Source organism: Urocitellus parryii, chromosome X (assembly GCF_045843805.1).
Source record: "Urocitellus parryii isolate mUroPar1 chromosome X, mUroPar1.hap1, whole genome shotgun sequence".
Lineage (NCBI taxonomy): Eukaryota > Metazoa > Chordata > Mammalia > Rodentia > Sciuridae > Urocitellus > Urocitellus parryii.
The window spans coordinates 113,861,011-113,883,403 of record NC_135547.1 but is presented as its reverse complement, the minus strand read 5'-3'; the positions used below and the strand labels follow the sequence as shown (position 1 = coordinate 113,883,403).

The following is a 22,393-nucleotide window of genomic DNA, read 5'->3' as shown; positions in this document are numbered from 1 at the left end:
GGTATTCAACAGATTAAAATGAGCACCCTTCTTTTAAGATCCAGGTGAAGTGGATCAAAAAACGATAGGACAATGACAAATTCTACTAGAGGTAATTATAATCTATCTAAAAGTGCTCATTTCTTACAGAAAAAATGTTTTTCAAAAGTGTGAGAAATATACAAAGTAATACATGGGTAAAGGGAGTATTTTCTGATGTACTGAAGCTGTATTATGAAGCTGTCTGTTCTGTCAGAATCCTTAAAAAAGGATTTAAAGCTTTATAAAATTGTCATCTGTTCTGTAAGCAAACGCAGTCTTTAAAGGACCATGTAATTACAGAAAATGTACAAATATGTTTCTGTAAAAGGGAGTAATAAGGATCCATATCATTTCTGTTATTAATAGCTGTTTTAGGTGTAACTTAGTGGCAAGGTGCTTGTCCAGTATCTGTGAGGTCCTAGGTTCAATCCAGGGCAAAAACAGCAACAGAGTAAATGCCAGAGCTATGTTGCTGTCTTTTAAAAAAGCCACTCTGGGGCTGGAGAGATGGCTCAGTTGGCCCTGGGTTCAAGCCCCAGCAAAAAACACACACACACACACACACACACACACACACACACACACACACAGCTATTCTATTGTATTGCTAACAGCTGTGATTAACTAAGTTTGATTCTTATGGATATAAAAATATCTTTCACTTTTTTCTCTATTCCCAATTCATTCACTAATTGTTACTTGTTAAAAAAAAATTTTTTTTAAGAGCTTGTGAGTGTAATAGTGCTGGAGCACTTGCCTAGCTCTTATGAGGTGCCCTGGGTTTCTTCCCCAGCACAACCACCAATACGAACAAACAAAAAATAACACAATAGAAAAATGAAAATTTACTGTGAGAGCATTATATCACAGTATTTTTTTATGTTGTGAAACTTGAAACACAACTATGTGTTTATTTCCTTATAGTATCATTTATGTTGATATTGGACTTTTGTTTATAGACAGAAATAGAAAGCAAGATACTTGCATTTTGCCCTGTCTTATCCTGAAAATTAAATCAGAAGGCAGTGTTTTTGTTTTGTGAAGTTTAACTTGGAGACTTTTTGATCTTTTGTTTAATTAATTTTAATTTATAGCAAACAGCCTTAACAGCATTTCTGCTGTTGTCCAAGCATACATCCTTTTGATGTAGAAATATGATAAAATGTCCTCAAAGTAGATCTAGCTTACATTTGTGTTTTTATGTTATTAAAGTTTTTTCTTTGACTTGGGTAAATGAAATTGACAGATCTACATTTTTTGGTGCATAATTATATGTACTGTAGGTTTTATTATATGAGTTATATTTGATAGATTGGGTGAATATGTGAAGAATTCTGTATTAATTTAAATTTTAGTTTTGCTTTTTCTCAGGAAAAAAAATGCATTGTATTGGTTGTGGTGATGTGATATAATCAGAAAGTAGGCAAGTTTGTCTAAAACTAAAGTCTGCTCATCAATTTTTTTCTAAGAGCTATTTTACTATATGTTTTAGAATAGACATTGTTGGAACTCCTCAAATTAAAAGGGTTATAAATCTTAGAATAGCCCATTGTGGGGCTGGGGATGTGGCTCAAGCGGTAGCGCGCTCGCCTGGCATGCGTGCGGCCCGGGTTCGATCCTCAGCACCACATAACAACAAAGATGTTGTGTCTACCGAGAACTAAAAAATAAATATTAAAAAAAAAGAATAGCCCATTGTGTTATGTATTTTTTATTTAACTAGGATATGTACTAGGATATGTACATTAACTCTTCATTTGTCCAAAAGAAGCCTTCCTGACTGAAGTTGATTCTAAGATAAACTTTAATTTCCCAATTAGTATGTATGACTTTTTGTTAATAATGAAATTTTGTTTTGATTATTAGAAGGTACTGCTATGTTTTTTTATTGTTGGAAGGGCATGAAAATGTTTTCTCATACTTACGCAAATGTTGTGAATCTGAAAATTAAAAGAATTATTAAAAATTAAAAACTTCTTATGTGTTCCTTGAGAGTGAAAAAACACTAATAATCCAGAACCAATTGTTATATCCTTTATAATTTGCTGCATCTCATTACTTAAAGTCCTGTATTAAAAATTAAAACCCATAGTTCTTACTCCTGTATTGGTAGATGGTAACAATTTTGGGTTAAGATTCTGACCTCCAGAATGGCTTGAACAAATTAATTAAAAAGACAATAAGCAATTTCATTTCAATCTCAGGAGAATTCAAAGAAAGGAAATTAACAAATGTCATTTTCACCTCTCAAAACAGCAAAGATGAATAAAAAAAAACAGCAAAGGTGTTTTTTTTAACAAGGAAACACAAAATAGCAAAGTTCAGAAAAATTGCTGATAGGTGAGTTTGTGTAACTGTTCTAGAGGCTTATGTAAAATACATATAGAGCCAGACGTAGTGGTACTTGCTTGTATTCCCAGCCATTAGGGAGGCTGAGGCAAGAGAATCACAAGTTATAAGCTAGCCTTAGCAACTTAGAGAGGCCCTAAGTAATTTAGTGAGACCCTGTCTCAAAATAAAAAATAAAAAGGGCTGATGTGGTTTAGTGGTTCAGTGCCCCTGTATTCAATCCAGTACCACAGAAAAAGCAAATTAGTAAATAAAAATAAAATACATATTCAAAGCCTTCATACTATTGTATACATATTATTTAACCTAAATAGTTCACTTCTTTACACTTTGCCTAAGGAAATAATTTAGGAGTCAAATGTTTTAGATATTTAGGATAGTTCCTGCAGCACTGTTTATAATAGCAAAAAAAAAAAAAAAGGTTCTAGAAAAAGCTTCATTGCACAGCAACAAATGGCTAATTATATAATGCATAATATATACAATAGTATGTATTAGATCTCTTAACTGAGCTCCACTTAACATACCCACAAAAGTTCCCAGGGCCCCCATTAGCCACCTAGACTCACCAGTTCCCACCATATTATAGGTAGTTATGAAAAATATACTGAAGGACCAGGTATATCTTTGGATGATATTATAATGTGCAGAAACAGGCTACTATAGTATAGCACTGGCTTGATCCCATTGAGTTAAATTGCATGCCTCTGAGAGAAAACTGTTTGTTCTCAGGACTTTTTATGCCAGAGGTGAATGATATTGTGATTTTAATACAATTACATAAATTAATATAAAAAATTTTAAAACACTCTAGCTAATTCCAAGTCAGAGGCACATTTGTGACCTGGAACCCATACCAAAGGAGACTATTTTCATCTCGGGAACAGCATTTTCAAAGATTTCTTTTTCCTTCTATATAGTGTTTTGTTGTTGTTTTGATTTGTTTTTTTGGTCTCTTCCAAATTTGATCATGTTTTCCTCCCTTCGGGTAATAAACTGTCTTGTCTTGGCTACAGATTAATAGGAATGCTGGCTGGGGTTGTAACTCAATGTAGAGCACATGCAAGGCCCTGGTTTTGATCCCTAGCACACACACACAAAGTTTGGAATGCCTTCCTTTCCATTCCTAGGTGATATTGTGATATTGGGTTTGAGCAAGTTACTTAACCTATATGTGCTTCAGTTTTCTGAGTGGACTAATCCTACAAAAGTTACAGAACCTGCCTCACAATGCTGATTGGATGAAATAAATCAGCTAATACATGTCAAGTACCGAGGGTGGTGCCTGCTCATTCAGCTATTATTTTAAAATCAGATGTATCCTGCCCAACCCCTAGCACAGTGTGCTGAATAACTGTCTAATGAATGAAAGAATGAACAGATGCTCCTGTGTTTCTTCATCTACGCCATCTCTAAATACCTCCTGATGGAATTTTAAAACTAAATCTTCCCACAAGTCTTTGCAGATGCCATATCCTTTGTTGGATCCTTTCACTCTAATTTTTCATACACCCTCTGCTAAAAAAAGCTCAGAAGTAAGTGGAAGCAAATACAGTCATGTAAGGTTGATGGGGTTTTAGATGACACAGGGGAATTGGTCAGGTTTAGAGAATGTCATCCAATTACCCTGGCAGGAAACTATATATTGATTGCTGCAGTATGAGTAAGAAAAGAATGTGTCCAACTGTATATAAAGGCATTCTGCCCTAATTCCTTTAGTAGATAGGGATGGAGGGCCAACATGTAGGTTCACAATTAATACAGTTTTTAAAGTATTTATTGTTTAATAACTTTATCATCTCAGCCTCACCCAGCTGCTCTCGTTCTGCTTTTCTGAATATCCTAAAAGCTGAATACATTCTCCTTGTATATGAAGGATAAGAAGCAATACTAAAACCAAATACACTTGATTGGCTTTCATTAGGCACTATGTCACTGCAGGTGGAGTGCTGGTTTGCAACAAGTGAGGTTTTCCTAGGGCTCCACACGGTAGTCTTTTCTCAAGCTCACAGGGACACTCATGGAGCTGAAATGCCGCTGCCCATCTAAATACAACATGGACTCTGAAACACAAGAAAGATAACCCTGGAGAAATTTGAAACATACTATAAAAGCATACAAACAAGACACTATTTGGGAACACTCAGGCAGCAGTAAGCATGCAAAACCAGCAATAGAGATGCACTACTGGGATGGACGTGTGCAGCATTCCTAAGAAAACAGGTCATAACTCCCGTCCCTTTCCTTTGGCAGGACTAGGCTTTCACTACCAGTGGTTGCTTGTCCGCAGATAACAAACAGGTGGGAAGAGCAGCAACAGCCACCTGAGGACTATGGAGGCGTCTTTGGCCTTCATGGCTATAGAACCTCAAAAGCAAAATTTCTTAAGACATGCTCTTGGACTGACAAGCATTGTTGCACTTCCTATTACAATTTAAAAGAAGGCTGTGGATGTAGCTCAGCAGTAGAGCTCTTGCCTAGCATGTGTGAGGCCCTGGGTTCAATCCCAAGAATTGAAAATTTTTTTTCTTTAAAATTTCTTCCTTTCATTAGGGAAAAGCAATAATCACTGCTTACCTCCATATGTTTTAGGGTAAACCAAGGGCACTTCTTTTTCTGACATGAATGTAAAATGAAAGACATTGGTGGTCATATGCTCTTTATTCTGAAGAGAGGCCACTTCACTGTGTACTCTGACTTGAATGTAATTGTTCTGAGTAAAGCATACCTAACAGATTAGAAATGCTATAGTTAGTCAACTGCATTAAGAAGGGGAAGAAAGGCAATCATAAAAGAAACAATGGCTTCAGAATATAGAAACCTCTCTTAAGCCCAACTGACATTAAAAAAGCTTTTCACCTCTCACCTACCTGTGAAGAAAGAAAGAGCAATGAGCCAATTTCAACAGGCTTTTGAAACATGATATCATCCACTGCTACCACAAATGATCGGGAACCACTATTGGAGAAAAATAGAATTTGGGTGAATTACAAAATTCAGATGATCTTGAATTTTCCCAACTAACAGAAGCAAAACAAAAATGAACAAAGAGGAGCTACAGTTCTGGCTCAGTGGTACAGCACTTGCCTAGCATGTATGAGGCACTGGGTTCATTTCTCAGCACCGTATATAAATAAATGAATAAAATAAAGGTCTGTCAACATCTAAAAAATATTTTTTAAAAATGAACATAGAATAAATTTAGGGAAGGGGGAAATCATCACACCAGTGATGAATGGTAAGAGATGCCAATTCAACCACATAGGGCCAAAATCACTATCTTTACCCTTTTACATGTTATTGCCATATTTTCTCAGGTCTTTAATGCACTAATTTACTAATTCAGGGCAACAGCCTTCTTAAAATGAAGGTCATGGGCTGGGGTTGTGGCTCAGTGGTAGAGCACTTGTCTAGCATGTGTGAGACACTGGGTTTGATCCTCAGCACCACATATAAATAAATAAAGGTATTGTGTCCCTTTACAACTAAAAAATATTTTCAAAAAATGAAGGTCAAACTCAGCTGGTATCAGTGTGGTATTCATTTGAAAACAACAAAATAAATTCTACTGCCATGTATAACTAAAAAGAACAAATTTTAAAAGTTTTAATGTTAAAAGAAACATATTTCTGGGCTGGAAATGTAGCTTAATGGTTGAGTGCTTGCCTAACACGTGCAAATCCTTGGGTTCAATGCCTAGCACCACAAATAAGGAAATGAAAAGATATAATATATTCCTAAATATATCCAGACTGGTTCAAAATGTTTCTTTTCGGTGGGATGGTGTTATGGTTTGGATCTGAAATGTTACCCTGCTATGAAATGTTACCTGCTATGGTTTAGATATGAGTTGTCCCCCCAAATCTCATGAGAGAAAAAGCAATAATGTTCAGAGGTGAAATGATTAGATTTTGAGAATTGTAACCTAATCAATGGATTTATCCACTGATATGGATTAGCTGGGTGGTAACTGTAGGCAGGTAGCTGAATGGGCTATCAGGAAATAACTATAGGCAGGGGAGGTGTGGCTGGAGGAGGTAGGTCACAGGGGCATGCCTTTAGGGTTTATATTTTTTCCCTGGTGAGCAAAGTTTTCTCTCACTGCTTCCTGCTTGCTATGTCCTAAAGTGCTTTCCTTTCTCATACCCTTCTGCCATAATGTTCTGCCTCACCTCGAACCCAGAGCTATGAAGTCAGCCAACCATGGAATAAATTTCTGAAAATGAGCTAAAATAAACTGTTCCTCCTGTAAGTTGTTCTTTTTGTTGGCGGGGGGTGGTACCAGGGACTGAACTCAGGGCATTCAACCACTGAGCCATGTCCCCAGCCCTATTTTGTATTTTATTTAGAGACAGGGTCTCATTGAGTTGTTTAGTGCCTCACTTTTGCTGAGGCTGTCTTTGAACTCACGATCCTCCTGTCTCAGCCTCCCAAGTTGCTGGGATCACAGGCATGCACCACTGTATGTTGTTCTTGTCAGGTATTTTGGTCACAGTGACACAAAGCTGACTAACAAAAGTAGTATAAATTGCTTCTCAGAATTAAGACCATTTATACACAATGGAATATTACTCAGCACTAAAAAAGAACAAAATCATGGCATTTGCAGGTAAGTGGATGGCACTGGAGAAGATAATGCTAAGTGAAGTTAGCCAATCCAAAAAAAAAAATGCTGAATGTTTTCTCTGATACAAGGGGCATGACTCATAGTGGGGTAGGGAGGAAGAGCATGGGAAGATTACATTAACTCTACATAGGGAAGAGGGGTGGAAGGGAAAGGGAGGAGGGAGGGGATTAGCAAGGATGGTGGAATGTGATGGACATCATTATACAAAATACATGTATGAAGATTTGAATTTGGGGCCAACATACTTATATACAAACAGAGATATGAAAAATTGTGGCATAAGGGTTATTAAGAATTGCAATGCAAAAAAAGAGTACATGTATAATGGCATAAGTTGGCATGAACATACTTTATATACAGAGGTATGAAAAATTGTGCTCTATATGTGTAATAAGGATTGTAATGCATTCCACTGTTGTCGTGTATTTAAAAATAAATAAAAATAAATAAATATTTTAAAAAATTAAGACCATTTAAATTTAACTCACCCCAAGTAGCAAGCAGTAGCCCATGCAAGTTCATATGCCTTCCTCATAAGGAAACCACCAAAGATACGATTGAAAATGTTCCGTTCCTATAGGACATAAGTAAAGATTGATAAAAGAAGTTTATGTTCACCTTCATATACAGAACAAAGGAATTAACTACACCACAAAATATAGTCAGTTTAAAAGGTCCATCAAATCTCAGACAAATATCATAACTGCAAAGCTAGCCTATTCAGAAGATGTCTCACAAATTTCTAAATACCTGAGGGTGGCAAACTTCCACGCTCTTCAGTTTTGTACTCTCCATCCACACCGCATTAGGAGGCAAAACTCGACTCTGAAAACTTATAGTCCTATACAAACAGAGATTGATTAAACCCTGTTAACAATATGTTTTCACTGTTGAGAAGGAAAACGTTCACAAATAACTCCCAATACACTCAAGGAGGTTTGGCTCTGGAAAAGGCCAAAGCTTAAGTGCTTTCTTGGATTCTCGTCATCCTAACTTACTTTGGATCCAGTGTGCTAAGAAACATCTCATGTATGGTATTCCTCTCCTTGGCACTGGGAGCCATTTTGAGTAATGAAGCAGAACTGAAAGCAATTCTTTTCCCCTTATTCACTAGAACATAGGAGAATAAAGAGCTATGATTAGGAGGGTCACACTAAGGCACGTGGGGTCCTGACCTGGGTGCCTTGGGGCCTACAAAGGCAGTATTTTGAGGTTTCAAGATGCATTCTACTGTCATGTATAACTAATTAGAACAAATTAAAAAATAAAAATTTAAAAAAATTCTACCAGAATACTTATATCCAAGAGAAGGCTACAGAGGCCACATAAAATTTCTAGTGAGGGGCTCAGGACGTAGTTCAATGGCAGAGTGTTTGCATTGCATGCACAATGCCATGGTTCAATTCCCAACATGTCCCCTCCCCAAATTTCTTCAGTGAGTCTTTGCTTTCAGATGGAAATTATACCAGTTATCAGTTCAATGAGAGAAAACTTGTTATTATCCTGGTCTAGAGCCCTGACCAGCATTAAAAATGAGAAAACAAATGGCTTCACTTAACTTCATCTGGTCAAAAAAATTGCTCAAATCATGGAGTCCAAAGAACAAAAAAAAAAGGTATTTTCAATAAATTCTTGGTATGAGTAAGACATTTGATTGGTATGAGGATTCCAAAAATGATCTTAAATAATTTCTTCTGCAGTATAATTAATGTACTTCTTAAACTTATTTTATTATAAACAAGTTTATGTACATTCTCCTTGTCTAAAGAGCTCTTCTTCCTCCACATTTCCAGGGATGAGTGGATTTACAAATGCTGGCCTAAAGAGAAGAAAAGAAAAGAATCCAATTTAAGATGCGCCTTTATCTAATAAAAATTGAAGGTGAACAATTACTGGTTTTAAAGACTTCTGCCATTCATTTATAATATTGCTTACACAAGAATATTGGAAAAATTAAGGAAGACTTCTGATTACATACTCATCAGTACAATGGAAAGTTCACATAAAATGAATACTGATGCTTTTGAAAAAGTGTAATTCTGATCACAAGAAAAAGTCAAATACAGATGGTATAACATTCTATAAGACAATTAATCTAGACTCTTCAAAAATGTCAGTGTCTTAGAAAACAGAAAATTGGTAGGGGCACTCTTCTAAAGAACCATAACCAACTACAGCACAAAATCCTTGATCAGATCTTGAATGGGGGGGAGCTATAAATATATTTTAGGGACAACTGGTGAAATGTGAATGAGAATCATATTAAATAATATAACTTCATCACTGTTAAGTTTCTTGGCTATAACAAAGGCATTGAGGTTGTGTAGCAGAATTTTTTTGTTTCTGTTAGATACATGCTTAACTACTAATGGGTGAAGCAGTCTCAAACTTACTTTCAAATAATTAAGGAAAAATGTGTGTATATGTGTATTTATAGAGAGCAAGGAAGTAAGGCAAATGAGGTACAATGTTAACTGGTGAATTCAGGTGACAAGCACAATGGGGGTTCATTGCATTATTCTCCCTACTTTTCTGTAAGCATCAAATCTTTCAAAATAAAAAAGGGAAAAGAGCCCTGTTCTGTAGTAGAATCCAAAAGTTTTATGAAACAATAGTGGAAATAAAAGAATTGAAATAGCAGTTTTGAAAACTGTAATGCAATAGCTAGACTGTGGAACCAACCTAGATGCCCTTCAATAGATGAATGGATAAAAAAAAATGTGGCATCTATACACAATGGAGTACTACGCAGCAATAAAAAATGACAAAATCATAGAATTTGCAGGGAAATGGATGGCATTAGAGCAGATTATGCTAAGAGAAGCTAGCCAATCCTTAAAAAACAAATGCCAAATGTCTTCTTTGATATAAAGAGAGCAACTAAGAACAGAACAGGGAGGAAGAGCGTGAGGAAAAGATTAACATTAAACAAAGACAAGTGGGGGGTGAGAAAGGGAGAGAGAAGGGAAAGCATATGGAAATGGTAGGAGACCCTCAATGTTACACAAAATTACATAGAAGAGGATGTGAGGGGAAAGGGGGGAAAACAAGGGAGAGAATTGAACAACAGCAGATGAGGTAGAGAGGGATGATGGGTGGGGAGGGGAGGAAAGGTAGCAGAATACAACAGTCACTAATATGCCATCATGTAAAAATGTGAGTGTGTAACCGATGTGATTCTGCAATTTGTATGTGGGGTAAAAATGGGAGTTCATAACCCAATTGAGTCAAATGTATGAAAGATGATATATCATGAGCTTTGTAATATTTTGAACAACCAATAAAAAATATTAAAAAAAAGAAAACTGTAATGCATCGGTTGGAAGAGAAATTTGGACCAATGCCCAGGCTGTTTGAAAAGGAGTCAGGCCTGGGGCTGGGGATGCGGTTCAAGTGGTAGCACTACTCGCCTAGTATGCGTGAGGTACTGGGTTCAATTCTCAGCACCACATAAAAATAAAATAGTACCACATAAAAATAGTGTCCAGCTAAAACTAAAAAATAAATATTAAAAAAAAGAAAAGGAGTCAGGCCAGCCATTGTCCACAGTAGGTCAGCTAAGGGATAGAGGGAGGGATAGGTGTAGATGGGAGCTATCCTTAGCTATATTTCATTAGTATATATTGGTATATATTCTTGGTATATTCCATTCTTGACTTGGTTTTCCAAGCAAGCTTGCTATACAGTAGGAAAGAGTTCTCATTTCTTGCTGCTTAATCAAGTTTCTAGTACAAATGAGATCTCTCATAGGCTGCTGGATTCTGTCCTGTACAAAGAGAAATCTGATAACATTCCCTCTCAGCCCACAATTAGACAGTTTTTCTGTTTGGATGCCTTGGATAAAACTGTTGTTGGGAGCCAAAAATTCAATTTAAGAGAAAAAAGATAAGTAAATGTCTGTACAGTTAAATTTGACTTGAAAATGATTGAATCTGCTCATGAGATTTTGTAGGGACTTTTTGCTGTTGTTGTTTGATGTATATCCTAGCTCTGTATCCTGAAAAGCCCTAGAAACAGTGACAAAATCATAGCAATATACAGTTCCAGTGCCCAGATTTTGATCTCTGAATATTAGCTCCTTCTAAAAAGTACTTCAGGATTCCTTGGAAAAATGGCTGACTCCAGGCCTGGGCAGGAAGTGTAAAATTTGCCCAAGACTTCTTGTCACACCAGAGAGCAAGAAGGTATCAAAGACTTAGTGGAAAAGGGTTGAAAGGACATGGGAGCCCCTACTGACAAAAGATAGCACACACTGAGTGTTATGGATTAGATGTGATGTCCCCCAAATCTCACCTGTGAGACAATGCAAGAAGGTTTGGAGGAGAATGATTGGGTTATAGCCTTAGCCTAATATCTGAAGTGGTAGGGTGTGGCTGGAAGAGGTAGGAATTAGGGTGTGGCTTTGGTGTATATGTTTGTATCTGGAGAGTGGAGTCTCTTTCTGCTTCTTGATCACCATGATATGAGCTACTTCCCTCTGCCACACACTCCACCATGATGTTCAGTCTCATCTCGAGCCCCTCATGAAATGGAGCCAACCTTCTATGAACTAAGACCTCTGAAACTGTGAGCCCTCAAATAAAATTTTCCTCCCCTATAGTTGTTCAGTCAGATCCTTTAGTCACAGCAGTGAAAAAGCTGACTAAAACACTTGAGCACCAAGAACAAGGATTTTTTTAAAACATCCCAAAACATCCCAAAGAACAGGAAACAAAAGCAAAAATAAACAAATAGGAGTACACCAAACTAAAAAGTTTCTGCACAGCAAAGGAAATTATCAACAGTATGGACATAACATAAAGAATGGGAGAGGGCTGGGGTTGTGGCTCAGTGGTAGAGCGCTCGCCTAGCATGCACGAGGCACTGGGTTCGATCCTCAGCACCACATAAATGTAAAATAAAGATATTGTGTCCACCTAAAAATAAACTTTAAAAAAATAAATATATTACAAAAAAGAATGGGAGAAAATACTTGCAAACTGTACATCTGACAAGAACTGCACATCTGACAAGTGATTGATATTCACAAAATACAAGGAACTCAAACAATTAAAAGAAATAAGTAATACCTCAACATTGTAAAAGCAATCTATGATAAGCCACAGGCCAGCATCATTCTGAATGGAGAAAAATTGAAGGCATTCCCTCTAAGATCTGGTACAAGACAGGGATGCCCTCTCTCACCACTTCTGTTCAACATAGTCCTCGAAACACTGGCCAGAGCAATTAGACAGTCAAAAGAAATTAAAGGCATAAAAATAGGAAAAGAAGAACTTAAATTATCACTATTTGCAGATGATATGATTCTATACCTAGCAGACCCAAAAGGGTCTACAAAGAAGCTATTAGAGCTAATAAATGAATTCAGCAAAGTGGCAGGATATAAGATCAACACGCATAAATCAAAGGCATTCCTGTATATCAGCGACAAATCCTCTGAAACGGAAATGAGGACAACTACTCCATTCACAATATCCCCCCAAAAAATAAAATACTTGGGAATCAACCTAACAAAAGAGGTGAAAGATTTATACAATGAAAATTACAGAACCCTAAAGAAAGACATAGAAGAAGACCTTAGAAGATGGAAAAACATACCCTGCTCATGGATAGGCAGAACTAACATCATCAAAATGGCGATATTACCAAAAGTTCTCTATAAGTTCAATGCAATGCCAATCAAAATCCCAACAGCATATCTTGTAGAAATAGATAAAAGAATCATGAAATTCATATGGAATAATAAAAGACCCAGAATAGCAAAAACAATACTAAGCAGGAAGTGTGAATCAGGCGGTATAGCGATACCAGACTTCAAACTATACTACAGAGCAATAGTAACAAAAACAGCATGGTACTGGTACCAAAACAGGCGGGTGGACCAATGGTACAGAATAGAGGACACAGTAACCAATCCACAAAACTACAACTATCTTATTTTTGATAAAGGGGCTAAAAGCATGCAATGGAGGAAGGATAGCATCTTCAACAAATGGTGCTGGGAAAACTGGAAATCCATTTGCACCAAAATGAATCTGAATCCCTATCTCTCGCCGTGCACAAAAGTTAACTCAAAATGGATCAAGGAGCTTGATATTAAATCAGAGACACGGCATCTGATAGAAGAAAAAGTTGGTTATGATCTACACGCTGTGGGATCGGGCTCCAAATTCCTCAATAGGACACCCATAGCGCTAGAGTTAACAAATAGAATCAACAAATGGGACTTACTCAAACTAAAAAGTTTTTTCTCAGCAAAAGAAACAATAAGAGAGATAAACAGGGAGCCTACATCCTGGGAACAAATCTTTACTCCACACACTTCAGATAGAGCCCTAATAACCAGAATATACAAAGAACTCAAAAAATTAGACAATAAGATAACAAATAACCCAATCAATAAATGGGCCAAGGACCTAAACAGACACTTCTCAGAGGAGGACATACAATCAATCAACAAGTACATGAAAAAACGCTCACCATCGCTAGCAGTCAGAGAAATGCAAATCAAAACTACCCTAAGATACCATCTCACTCCAGTAAGACTGGCAGCCATTAGGAAGTCAAACAACAATAAGTGCTGGAGAGGATGCGGGGAAAAGGGCACTCTTGTTCATTGCTGGTGGGACTGCAAATTGGTGCAGCCAATTTGGAAAGCAGTATGGAGATTTCTCGGAAAGCTGGGAATGGAACCACCATTTGACCCAGCTATTCCCCTTCTCGGTCTATTCCCTAAAGCCCTAACAAGAGCATGCTACAGGGACACTGCTACATCGATGTTCATAGCAGCTCAATTCACGATAGCAAGACTGTGGAACCAGCCTAGATGCCCTTCAATAGATGAATGGATAAAAAAAATGTGGCATTTATACACTATGGAGTATTACTCTGCATTAAAAAATGACAAAATCATAGAATTTGGAGGGAAATGAATGGCATTAGAGCAGATTATGCTAAGTGAAGCTAGTCAATCTTTAAAAAACAAATACCATTTGAATTATCTTGTCTTACCCCTCCTTTCCTCTTATATGTCATTTTGTATAACCCTGAGGATCGCCTTCCATTTATTGGGAGTTCATAACTCATTTGAATCAAACTGTGAAATATGATGTATGAGGAACTATGTAATGTTTTGAACGACCAACAATAAAAAAAAAATACCAAATGACTCCTTTGATATAAGGGGTGTAAACAAGGACAGGGTAGGGACGAAGAGCTTGAGAAGAAGATTTACATTAAACAGGGATGAGAGGTGGGAGGGAAAGGGAGTGAGAAGGGAAATTGCATGGAAATGGAAGGCGATCCTCAGGGTTATACAAAATGTCATATAAGAGGTAAGGAGGGGTAAGTCAAGAGAATACAAATGGAAGACATGATTTACAGTAGAAGGGGTAGAGAGAGAAAAGGGGAGGGGAGGGGAGGGGAGGGGAGGGGGGATAGTAGACAATAGGACAGACAGCAGAATACATCAGACACTAGAAAGGCAATATGTCAATCAATGGAAGGGTAACTGATGTGATACAGCAATTTGTATACGGGGTAAAAGCGGGAGTTCATAATCCACTTGAATCAAACCGTGTAATATGATGTATTAAGAACTATGTAATGTTATGAACGACCAATAAAAAATAAATAAATAAATAAAAGAAATAAGTAAACCAACTAAAAATACACAAAAAATCTGAATAAACACTTCTCAAAAGAAGAGATACAAATGGCTAACAAATATATGAAAAAACGCTTAATATCATTAGCCACCAGAAAAATACAAATCAAAACTATGGTCATCCCAATTAGAATGGCTATTATCAAGAAGTAGGGCTATGGGTGTGGTTCAATGGTAGAGTGCTTCCCTAGTATGTGTGAGACCTTAGGTTCAATTCCCAGCATTGCAAAACAAAAAATGCTGGTGATGATATGGAGGAGAGTGAACTCTTATTGGCAATTTTAATTAGAACAGCCATTATGCAGAACATAATACATAATATATTTTTAGAAATAGATTTATCAAGCTGGACACAGTGATGCATGTCTGCAATACCAGGTATTTGGGAGGCTGAGGCAGGAGAATCACAGGTTTGAGGCCAACTTGGGCAACTTAGCAAGACACTGTCTCAAAAAAGGGGAAATTAGGTATGTAGCTCAGTGACAGAGCTTCCCTAGGTTCAATCTACAGTACAAAAAAAGGGGGGTGGGGTGAAGAAAGAAGGAAAGAAGAAAGGGAAAGAAGGAATCTACTATATCTCTCTCCCACTTCTGTGTATATATTCAAAAAGGAAATAAAATCAGCATACAAAGGAGATATCTGAATACCCATGTTTATTATAGCACTATTCACAATAGCTAAAATACAGAATCAGACAAGATACACAGAAAATGATCAATGGATAAAGAATATGTCATATTATTCAGTATATGGAGTATTATTCAGCCACATAGTCATTTGTAGTGAAATGGGTGAAAGCTAAACGAGGTTACCTGAAAGTAGATTAGTGATTACTAGAGATTGTTGGCAAAAGGATGGTTAGATTTGATCAGTGCATGCTGTATGCATATATGAAAATATCACACTGAACCCCATTAAGATGTATAATTAATACATGAATACATGTTAATAAATAAAATATCCCCATTTTTATAAAGATGCCTACACTGAAGTATTTGGAGGTGAAATGTCATTATGTCTGAGATTTGCTTTAAAACATTATATATTTTCTTTAAAGAAGAAAATAAATGGAGTAAATTTGGCAAAAAATGTTACAATTACAGCTGCTAAGTCCAGATGATGAATGTATGGAAGTTCATTATAGTTTATTTCCAGTTTTATGTATCTTTCAAATTGTTCAAAATAAAGAATTATGGAAAAATAGCAGTTACCCTTTATTTTCAGCATCACGAGCCACCATTACGAATGTTGCATCCAAAACAGGACAAAATTCATTACCATGCAACTAAAAAACAAAGAAAAAATGCAGATGTAAAAAAATGCATTAATTAGGAAAACCTGCCACAACTCTGAAAGCATACATGTTTTGACAAAGTTTGAAAGTAAATAAAAGAGGAAAAAATGCACTCATTAACCACCATCTGCTAAGGGGCTATCCAAGGAGCCAATGGTCTAGCAGAGGAGAAAGATAGTTCAAAGCCCAAACTGTACACTGTGAGAGAAGTTCTGGGATGGGCTTTGGGGTTGTGCAGGACTAGGATTCAATGGCAAAGGTCATGGAGGGACCTTTTGCATCATCAGCACTAAACTTGACTGCAACACACAAAATCTGGGCTTCTTTCTGGGCTTCCCCTTCCTCCTGATGGCATCTATCCACGTGGACCTGTGACCACATTCACAGACACTAGCATTGTCAGGGAATGTAGTGTGCTAATTGCCAGCATGGTGATGCCTCCTTAGCCAAGCACAGGACCTCTCAAGAAGGGGTAAACAGCCAGGTGTGGTGGTGAAGACTTATAATCCCAGTGGCTTGGGAGGCTGGGATCACAAATTCAAAAGCCAGCCTTAGCAATTTAGCGAGGCCCTAAGCAACTTGGCGAGACCCTATTTCTAAATACAAATACAAAAAAAGGCTGGGTATGTGGCTCAGTGGTTAAGCACCCCTGGGTTCAATCCCTGGTACCAGAAAAAAAAAAAAGGCGGGGAGGGAAATAGAAGTGATGATTCTGTAGATTAAATCTTTACAATGTACAGGCCTTTGAGTTTTTCAGGTGTTTCTTTATCCCCTAGAAGTTTGTATTTCCGGGAAAGTCCTATAGTAAAGTAGTGACAGAAGCTATTTATAACCTGAGGGTATATTCACTTTCTTCCTCAACAGACTCATCACTACTGCCAGTTCAAGTTCTTACCACCTTCCCCTCAACTGTGGAAACAGTCTCACTGATCTCATTATGCCTCTGCCCTGTTCAAACCTTCCAATTATTTCTCCTTTTCTTCCAGCACTAATGCTAATCCTGTTAGCACAACATAAAAAGCCCAGGGCAACACAGCCTGGGATTCCTCTCTACTTGTTCACTAACACTGCCCTTATACCTGTACCTTTTACCCCAGTCACAGCTCACAAGTGAGAGGTGCTGGGATGCAGATGACTGTGGATCATCTCCAAGTCATGCCTGCCTTTACCTGATGCCTTCTTCATATCATAGGTCTAATGCTTCAAAACACTCTGTTCCTCCCTGCCCCACGCCTATTTCCCAGGCTGAGTTCATAAAGTCCTCCCTTGATGGGACTTCTCAATGTAAGAGAAGTAGATGCCATCTCTATGGGAGGCATTCTGAAATGTGTAGAGGCATTCTGAAATGTGTAGAGGCATTCTGAGGGGGAATCTACAGGGATGGTAATCAGGGAGATAAAAACTTCACAATGCAGGGGATAGGCCCTCAGCACAAACAACTTTCCTGTTCAAAATGCTAATGGTGTTTCTGCTAAGAAATATTGTATAATAATATATCATATTCATTTATTTGTGTGGCTATCTCCCTACTGTATAGCAAACTCCTCATAGACAAAGACTATTTTTCTTCACATATGCATCTCTAGCACTCAGAACTAAAACTGCCAGAGAGCAAAAACCTAATCAATGTTTGCCAATCAATGATTGAAGCATGTCATTAATGGGCACTACTAGAATGTAAACTCCAAGGGAAAGGAACTTTGTTTATTTTGCTCACTGCTGTACGCTCAGCACAGAACATGTGCTCAATAAGTAATTGCTAAATGAAAGTTGAATGAGTGGATATCAGGAAGTAGGCTGGGAGACTCAAACCCAAGTCCTGCTGTTGAGGAACATATAGTCTAGAGGAAGAGAAATGACATGTTTGAGTACAGTTCTGTAGAACAGAGAGTAGCAGATGTTAGGAAAGAGGGTCAGAAAGCAGGTCCTGAGGAAGAGTCCTAGTGAAGGAACAAGTGCTTTAAGCTGGGAGGATCAGGGAAAGGATTGAACATGAAGTGACCCAGCAGCACAAAGGGAATGTGAATACACAAAGGTGCCAGAGCACAAGGAATTTCAGGCAAAGGAAAAAGCATAAACAATGAGACTCACTATTTACATTATAGTTCATTATAGTGAACTTATTAATGCCAAGCACTGGGAATGCAAAGATGTGTAACTCCCTATTCTTAGGCTGCTTAGTGTCCACCATAAGAACTAAGAAGGTAAATAAATGGTGAGTCAGAGGGAATATACTTGGAAAGGTAGGTTGAGGCTAGTTTAGGAAGCATCTTGGGACCTACCTAGTCAAAGGAGTTTAGATTTTAATCCACATATAACAATCATTGAAGGTTTTTTTAATTAGTTTTTTTTTAGTTATGCATGACAACAGAATCCATTTTGAGAAGGGGAGTGATGTGATTCAGGATCAGTGTTGGAAGATTTATTTAATAAAAATAGGTAAAATTCACGGACTGGGGCTGTAGCTCAGTGGTAGAGCACTTGCCTAGCGTGTGTCAGGCACTGGGTTTGATCCTCAGCACAACATACGGATAAATAAATAAAATAAAGGTATTGTGTCTGTCTACAACTAAAAATATTTTTAAATGGATAAAATTCAGAAAGAGGACAGACTAGAAGGAGTCACTTGCACAAGAGGCCATAAGGATTTAATTCAAACACGGGCGCCAAGAAGATAGGAAAGAAAGGATTCTGGTGACTGTCTGTAGGAGACGAATTGGCAAGACTTGGCAAAAGACTGCATAGGCAAGGGAAAAATTAAAGCCACAGCAAATGTTTGGAGCTTGGGGAAATAGGAGGCTGGCAAAGGGGAGACTGGAGGAGGATCAGGATCTGATGATGCCTTTAGTCTGAAAGGCACTGAACTTGAGGTAGCAATAGCACATCAAGGCGGAGAGACAGAATGGACACTCAGAAAGGTGGTTGTGAAGGTCAAGCCTAGAATAAAGATTTGGGAATACCTCAATAATACTACTAATAAATTAACATTACTGCCAACAGTGGTTACTGTGTGACAGGCATAGCATTAAGCACTTCGTATAAATGGGGGGTTTTCCTTCATTTCACCCATACTACAATATATAACATAGTACTGTGACTACACTTGAGAAAATAGAGGCTTAGAGAAGATAAGTTGTTAACCCCAAAATAAGGAGCAGAGTTGGGATTATATCTCAGGTCTATCCAACCAGAAGCAAAATGCTTATCACCCCTGCCACCTCTCAGGAATAAAAAAGATCACTCAAGTAATGAATTATTAGTCAAATGGCCAATGATAAATGCAAGTTTAAAACAAAGGCCTTTACTTGTCTAGCTCTGATTTTCATTGATGTGCTCTAAAAAATTCCTGTATATCTTTTTCCAAACTATTTGTCCAAGAGTCAAATTGTCAAGATTCCCTAGAAGGTAGGTCTTATGACAAGATTGTGCTGTCCATGACAGGGAACAGGCTAGCAATTAAAAGTGTGGACAAATTATAGACACATCCCTAGCAATTTTATTATGTTTTGTCTCAAAAATAGTATTACTAAAAGAAAGGACAAATTTAAAAAAAACAGTATTACTAGGGCTGAGGATATATAACTCAGTGGTAGAACACTTGCCTAGCAAGTATGACATCCTGGGTTCAATCCCCAATACTCATACACACGCATAATATTATTGTTAATTACATCATGGAAGTTTAAGGATTCCATATCAAATAAAAAAATTCCTTACCTATTTTGACAAATAACTACTAAATAGCAAGTTTCAGCTTTTCCTGAAAGCTGAAGTTTTTAACCACTAAACATGAAATTCTTCATAATTCCATAGCAGAAAAAATGCATCTAGATAATACATGTATTGAATATCCTGGCATAACTGAATAGGTCACTCTTAAATTTTTCACAATGAAATCTTGGACATACTCTGAATTCTTTGATTTCTGTGCTATTATTCTCTTTGAGATACTTTTTTTCGTGTCAATTTTCTTCATTTGTTTATAAAAGCTATTCTGGGGGCTGGTGTTGTGGCTCAGCAGTAAAGCACTTGCCTAGCACATGCAAGGCCCTGGGTTCGATCCTCAGCACCACATAAAAATGAATAAATAAAATAAAGATATTGTGTCCAACTACAACTAAAAAATAAATATTAAAAAAAGCTCTTCTGAGTTTTGCTCATCAGAGAAGCTCTCACTGCTATCCAAATGACTATTAAGGGTTGAATTGTGTCCCTGAAAAAGGTATGTGGAAGTCCTAAATCCCATATCCATGAATGTGATTTTATTTGAAAATAGGATCATTGCAGACACAATCAGTTAAGATGAGGTCTGGAATAGGGTGGTCCCTTAATCCAATGATCGATGTCCTAACAAGAAAAAAAAAAAGACACAGAGACACAGACATGAGAACTAAGCCATGTGATGATGGAGGCATCATCATGAATAAAGTACTACAGCTGCAAGCCAAGAATCACCAAGGATTGCAAGCAAAGCACAAGAAAAAAAGAATAGACAAGAAAGGATACTCTCCCACAAGTTTCAGAGGGGACATGGCCCTGCTGACATCTTGATTTTGGACTTACAGCATCCAAACTGTGAGATAATAAATTTCCATTGTTTTTAAGCCACAGTTTGTGGTACTTTGCAGTACAGCAGCCCTAGGAAATTAATACAGCAATCAATCCCATTCATGGATTGATGAAGCCCTAACATAATTCAGACTTTCATGAAGCTTCCTGAGTAAAATGAGAAACAAGCATCTTAACATGGAGTTGAATATTATTGTTAAAGTACCATGATGTTTCATTCTTTTTTTTTTTTTTTTTGGTGGTGCTGGTAATTAAACCCAGGGCCTCACACATGCTAAGCAAGTGCTCTATCACTGAACTATATACCCAGCCCAACATGAACTTTCAATTGTTTATCTAGAAGTAGTGAGCTACATCCCTGTCTATGGAACTGAACCTCTGAAACCATGAGCCAAAATAAACTATTCCTTTTCTAAGTCATTCTTGTCAGGTCTTTCTGTCACAGTGATGCAAAGCTGACTAATACAGATAGGTAAACAAGCTTTCCTTATGCTGAGACAGAGGGTTATATTTGAACAGTGGACAATCTTCACGTACATATGTACCTGGAACATTTTCATCTTCACTTCCATGGATGACTTTCCAACCCAGCTAACATGGCCACTGAATTTAATGTCCTGTTCTGGGCTTAAGCTTTTCTTACACATATCTGCAAAACAGAAATCAATCCATGTCCAAACCATATCCAAGAAATTTCTGTACTGTAAATGGACAATATCATTTGAAGATTTGGTAAACTTTACTACATTTCTTCTCATCTTAAAAACTAAAATAACTTTTTTGACATACAAAAGAAATTTTTATGTCATTTTGAGAAATGTAGACAATGCAAAGAATATAAAAATTAAAACCGGAATCATGCAAAATCCTACCTAATTATAATAAATATCTTTGTATATTGCATTCTAGATATTTTAATATACATACATACATTAAAACTACACATAAAGGAGATTGTTTCATCTAATATCAATAATATAATTACTAAAAATTCTAAGTATTTATAGATATTGATATTGCTTACCAATCTTGTCCACCAAGGCTGTAACTATAGATAAAGGAGACATCTTCAATGAATCATTTTTGGTGTGCATGTAGCAAACAAGAACTGTAGGAAACCAGGAAAACATCAAATAAAGGAAGAGCAAAATTATTTCTCATCATTTACAATTTTCTCCTGAAATTCATTTTAAAAAAATCTTATCTTGTTTTGAAGACCAAATTCAATATTCCACTACTGATGTTAACCTAGGTCCAAAGAATTTAATAAACTGAAGATACTTGGAGGTCCTATAATCTGACTGCACCCTCAGTTTTAAATTTAATGAAGAAACCAAAGCTCAAAGCCCAGGCCCACCAAGTGTCCGGCACCACTCCATAGAGAAACAGTACCTAAATTAGAATAAGAACCCAACAGGAGTCTGAGTATCAAGCAAACATCTTCAAAAGAGAGAAGCAAATCACAAGCACTCAGCTACCAATTTTCCTCTTGACTTTTCTAATCATGAAGCAATTATTTCACTTAGTTATCCCCCCTTCCCAATACCCTTGGCTCACACACTGTCCTATGATCCTTTATTATGTTAATAAGCATTTATATAGGCCAATCATGATTATATGCGCCTTACAAATGTTAACTCATTTAAAGTTGTATTGTAATTACTTGTTAATTGGCTTACTTGGTTCCCACCCCATGATCCATTCAAATGTCTATCACCTACCCTCAGAAGAAGGTATAGGCTCAATAAATATTTCTTGAGTAATATTAAATCCTTCCATCCATGCATCTGCTAAAGGTCACACTGGAAGCAAGAGAGACTAAAAGCAAGAAACTCCATTTGAGAGCCTTTCTGGTTCCCAGAAATCA

At 37.1% G+C, this 22,393-nt stretch overlaps 1 protein-coding gene across 2 annotated transcripts in view; it reads right to left on the bottom strand.

Annotated features, from left to right (window-relative positions):
* Positions 1-4,145: 4,145 nt before the first annotated feature.
* Acot9 (acyl-CoA thioesterase 9) overlaps positions 4,146-22,393 on the bottom strand; it is a 43,123-nt gene continuing 24,875 nt past the window's right edge. For both annotated transcript variants that reach the window (XM_026401362.2, XM_026401363.2), the window contains 10 exons: positions 21,551-21,634; positions 21,072-21,175; positions 15,875-15,948; positions 8,749-8,816; positions 7,996-8,107; positions 7,748-7,838; positions 7,486-7,571; positions 5,241-5,328; positions 4,948-5,098; positions 4,146-4,433 (listed from right to left, as the gene is read on the bottom strand). In XM_026401362.2, coding sequence (XP_026257147.1) covers positions 4,345-4,433; positions 4,948-5,098; positions 5,241-5,328; positions 7,486-7,571; positions 7,748-7,838; positions 7,996-8,107; positions 8,749-8,816; positions 15,875-15,948; positions 21,072-21,175; positions 21,551-21,634 — 947 coding nt within the window. In that variant the 3' untranslated portion in view covers positions 4,146-4,344. The remainder of the gene's footprint in view (positions 4,434-4,947; positions 5,099-5,240; positions 5,329-7,485; positions 7,572-7,747; positions 7,839-7,995; positions 8,108-8,748; positions 8,817-15,874; positions 15,949-21,071; positions 21,176-21,550; positions 21,635-22,393) is intronic.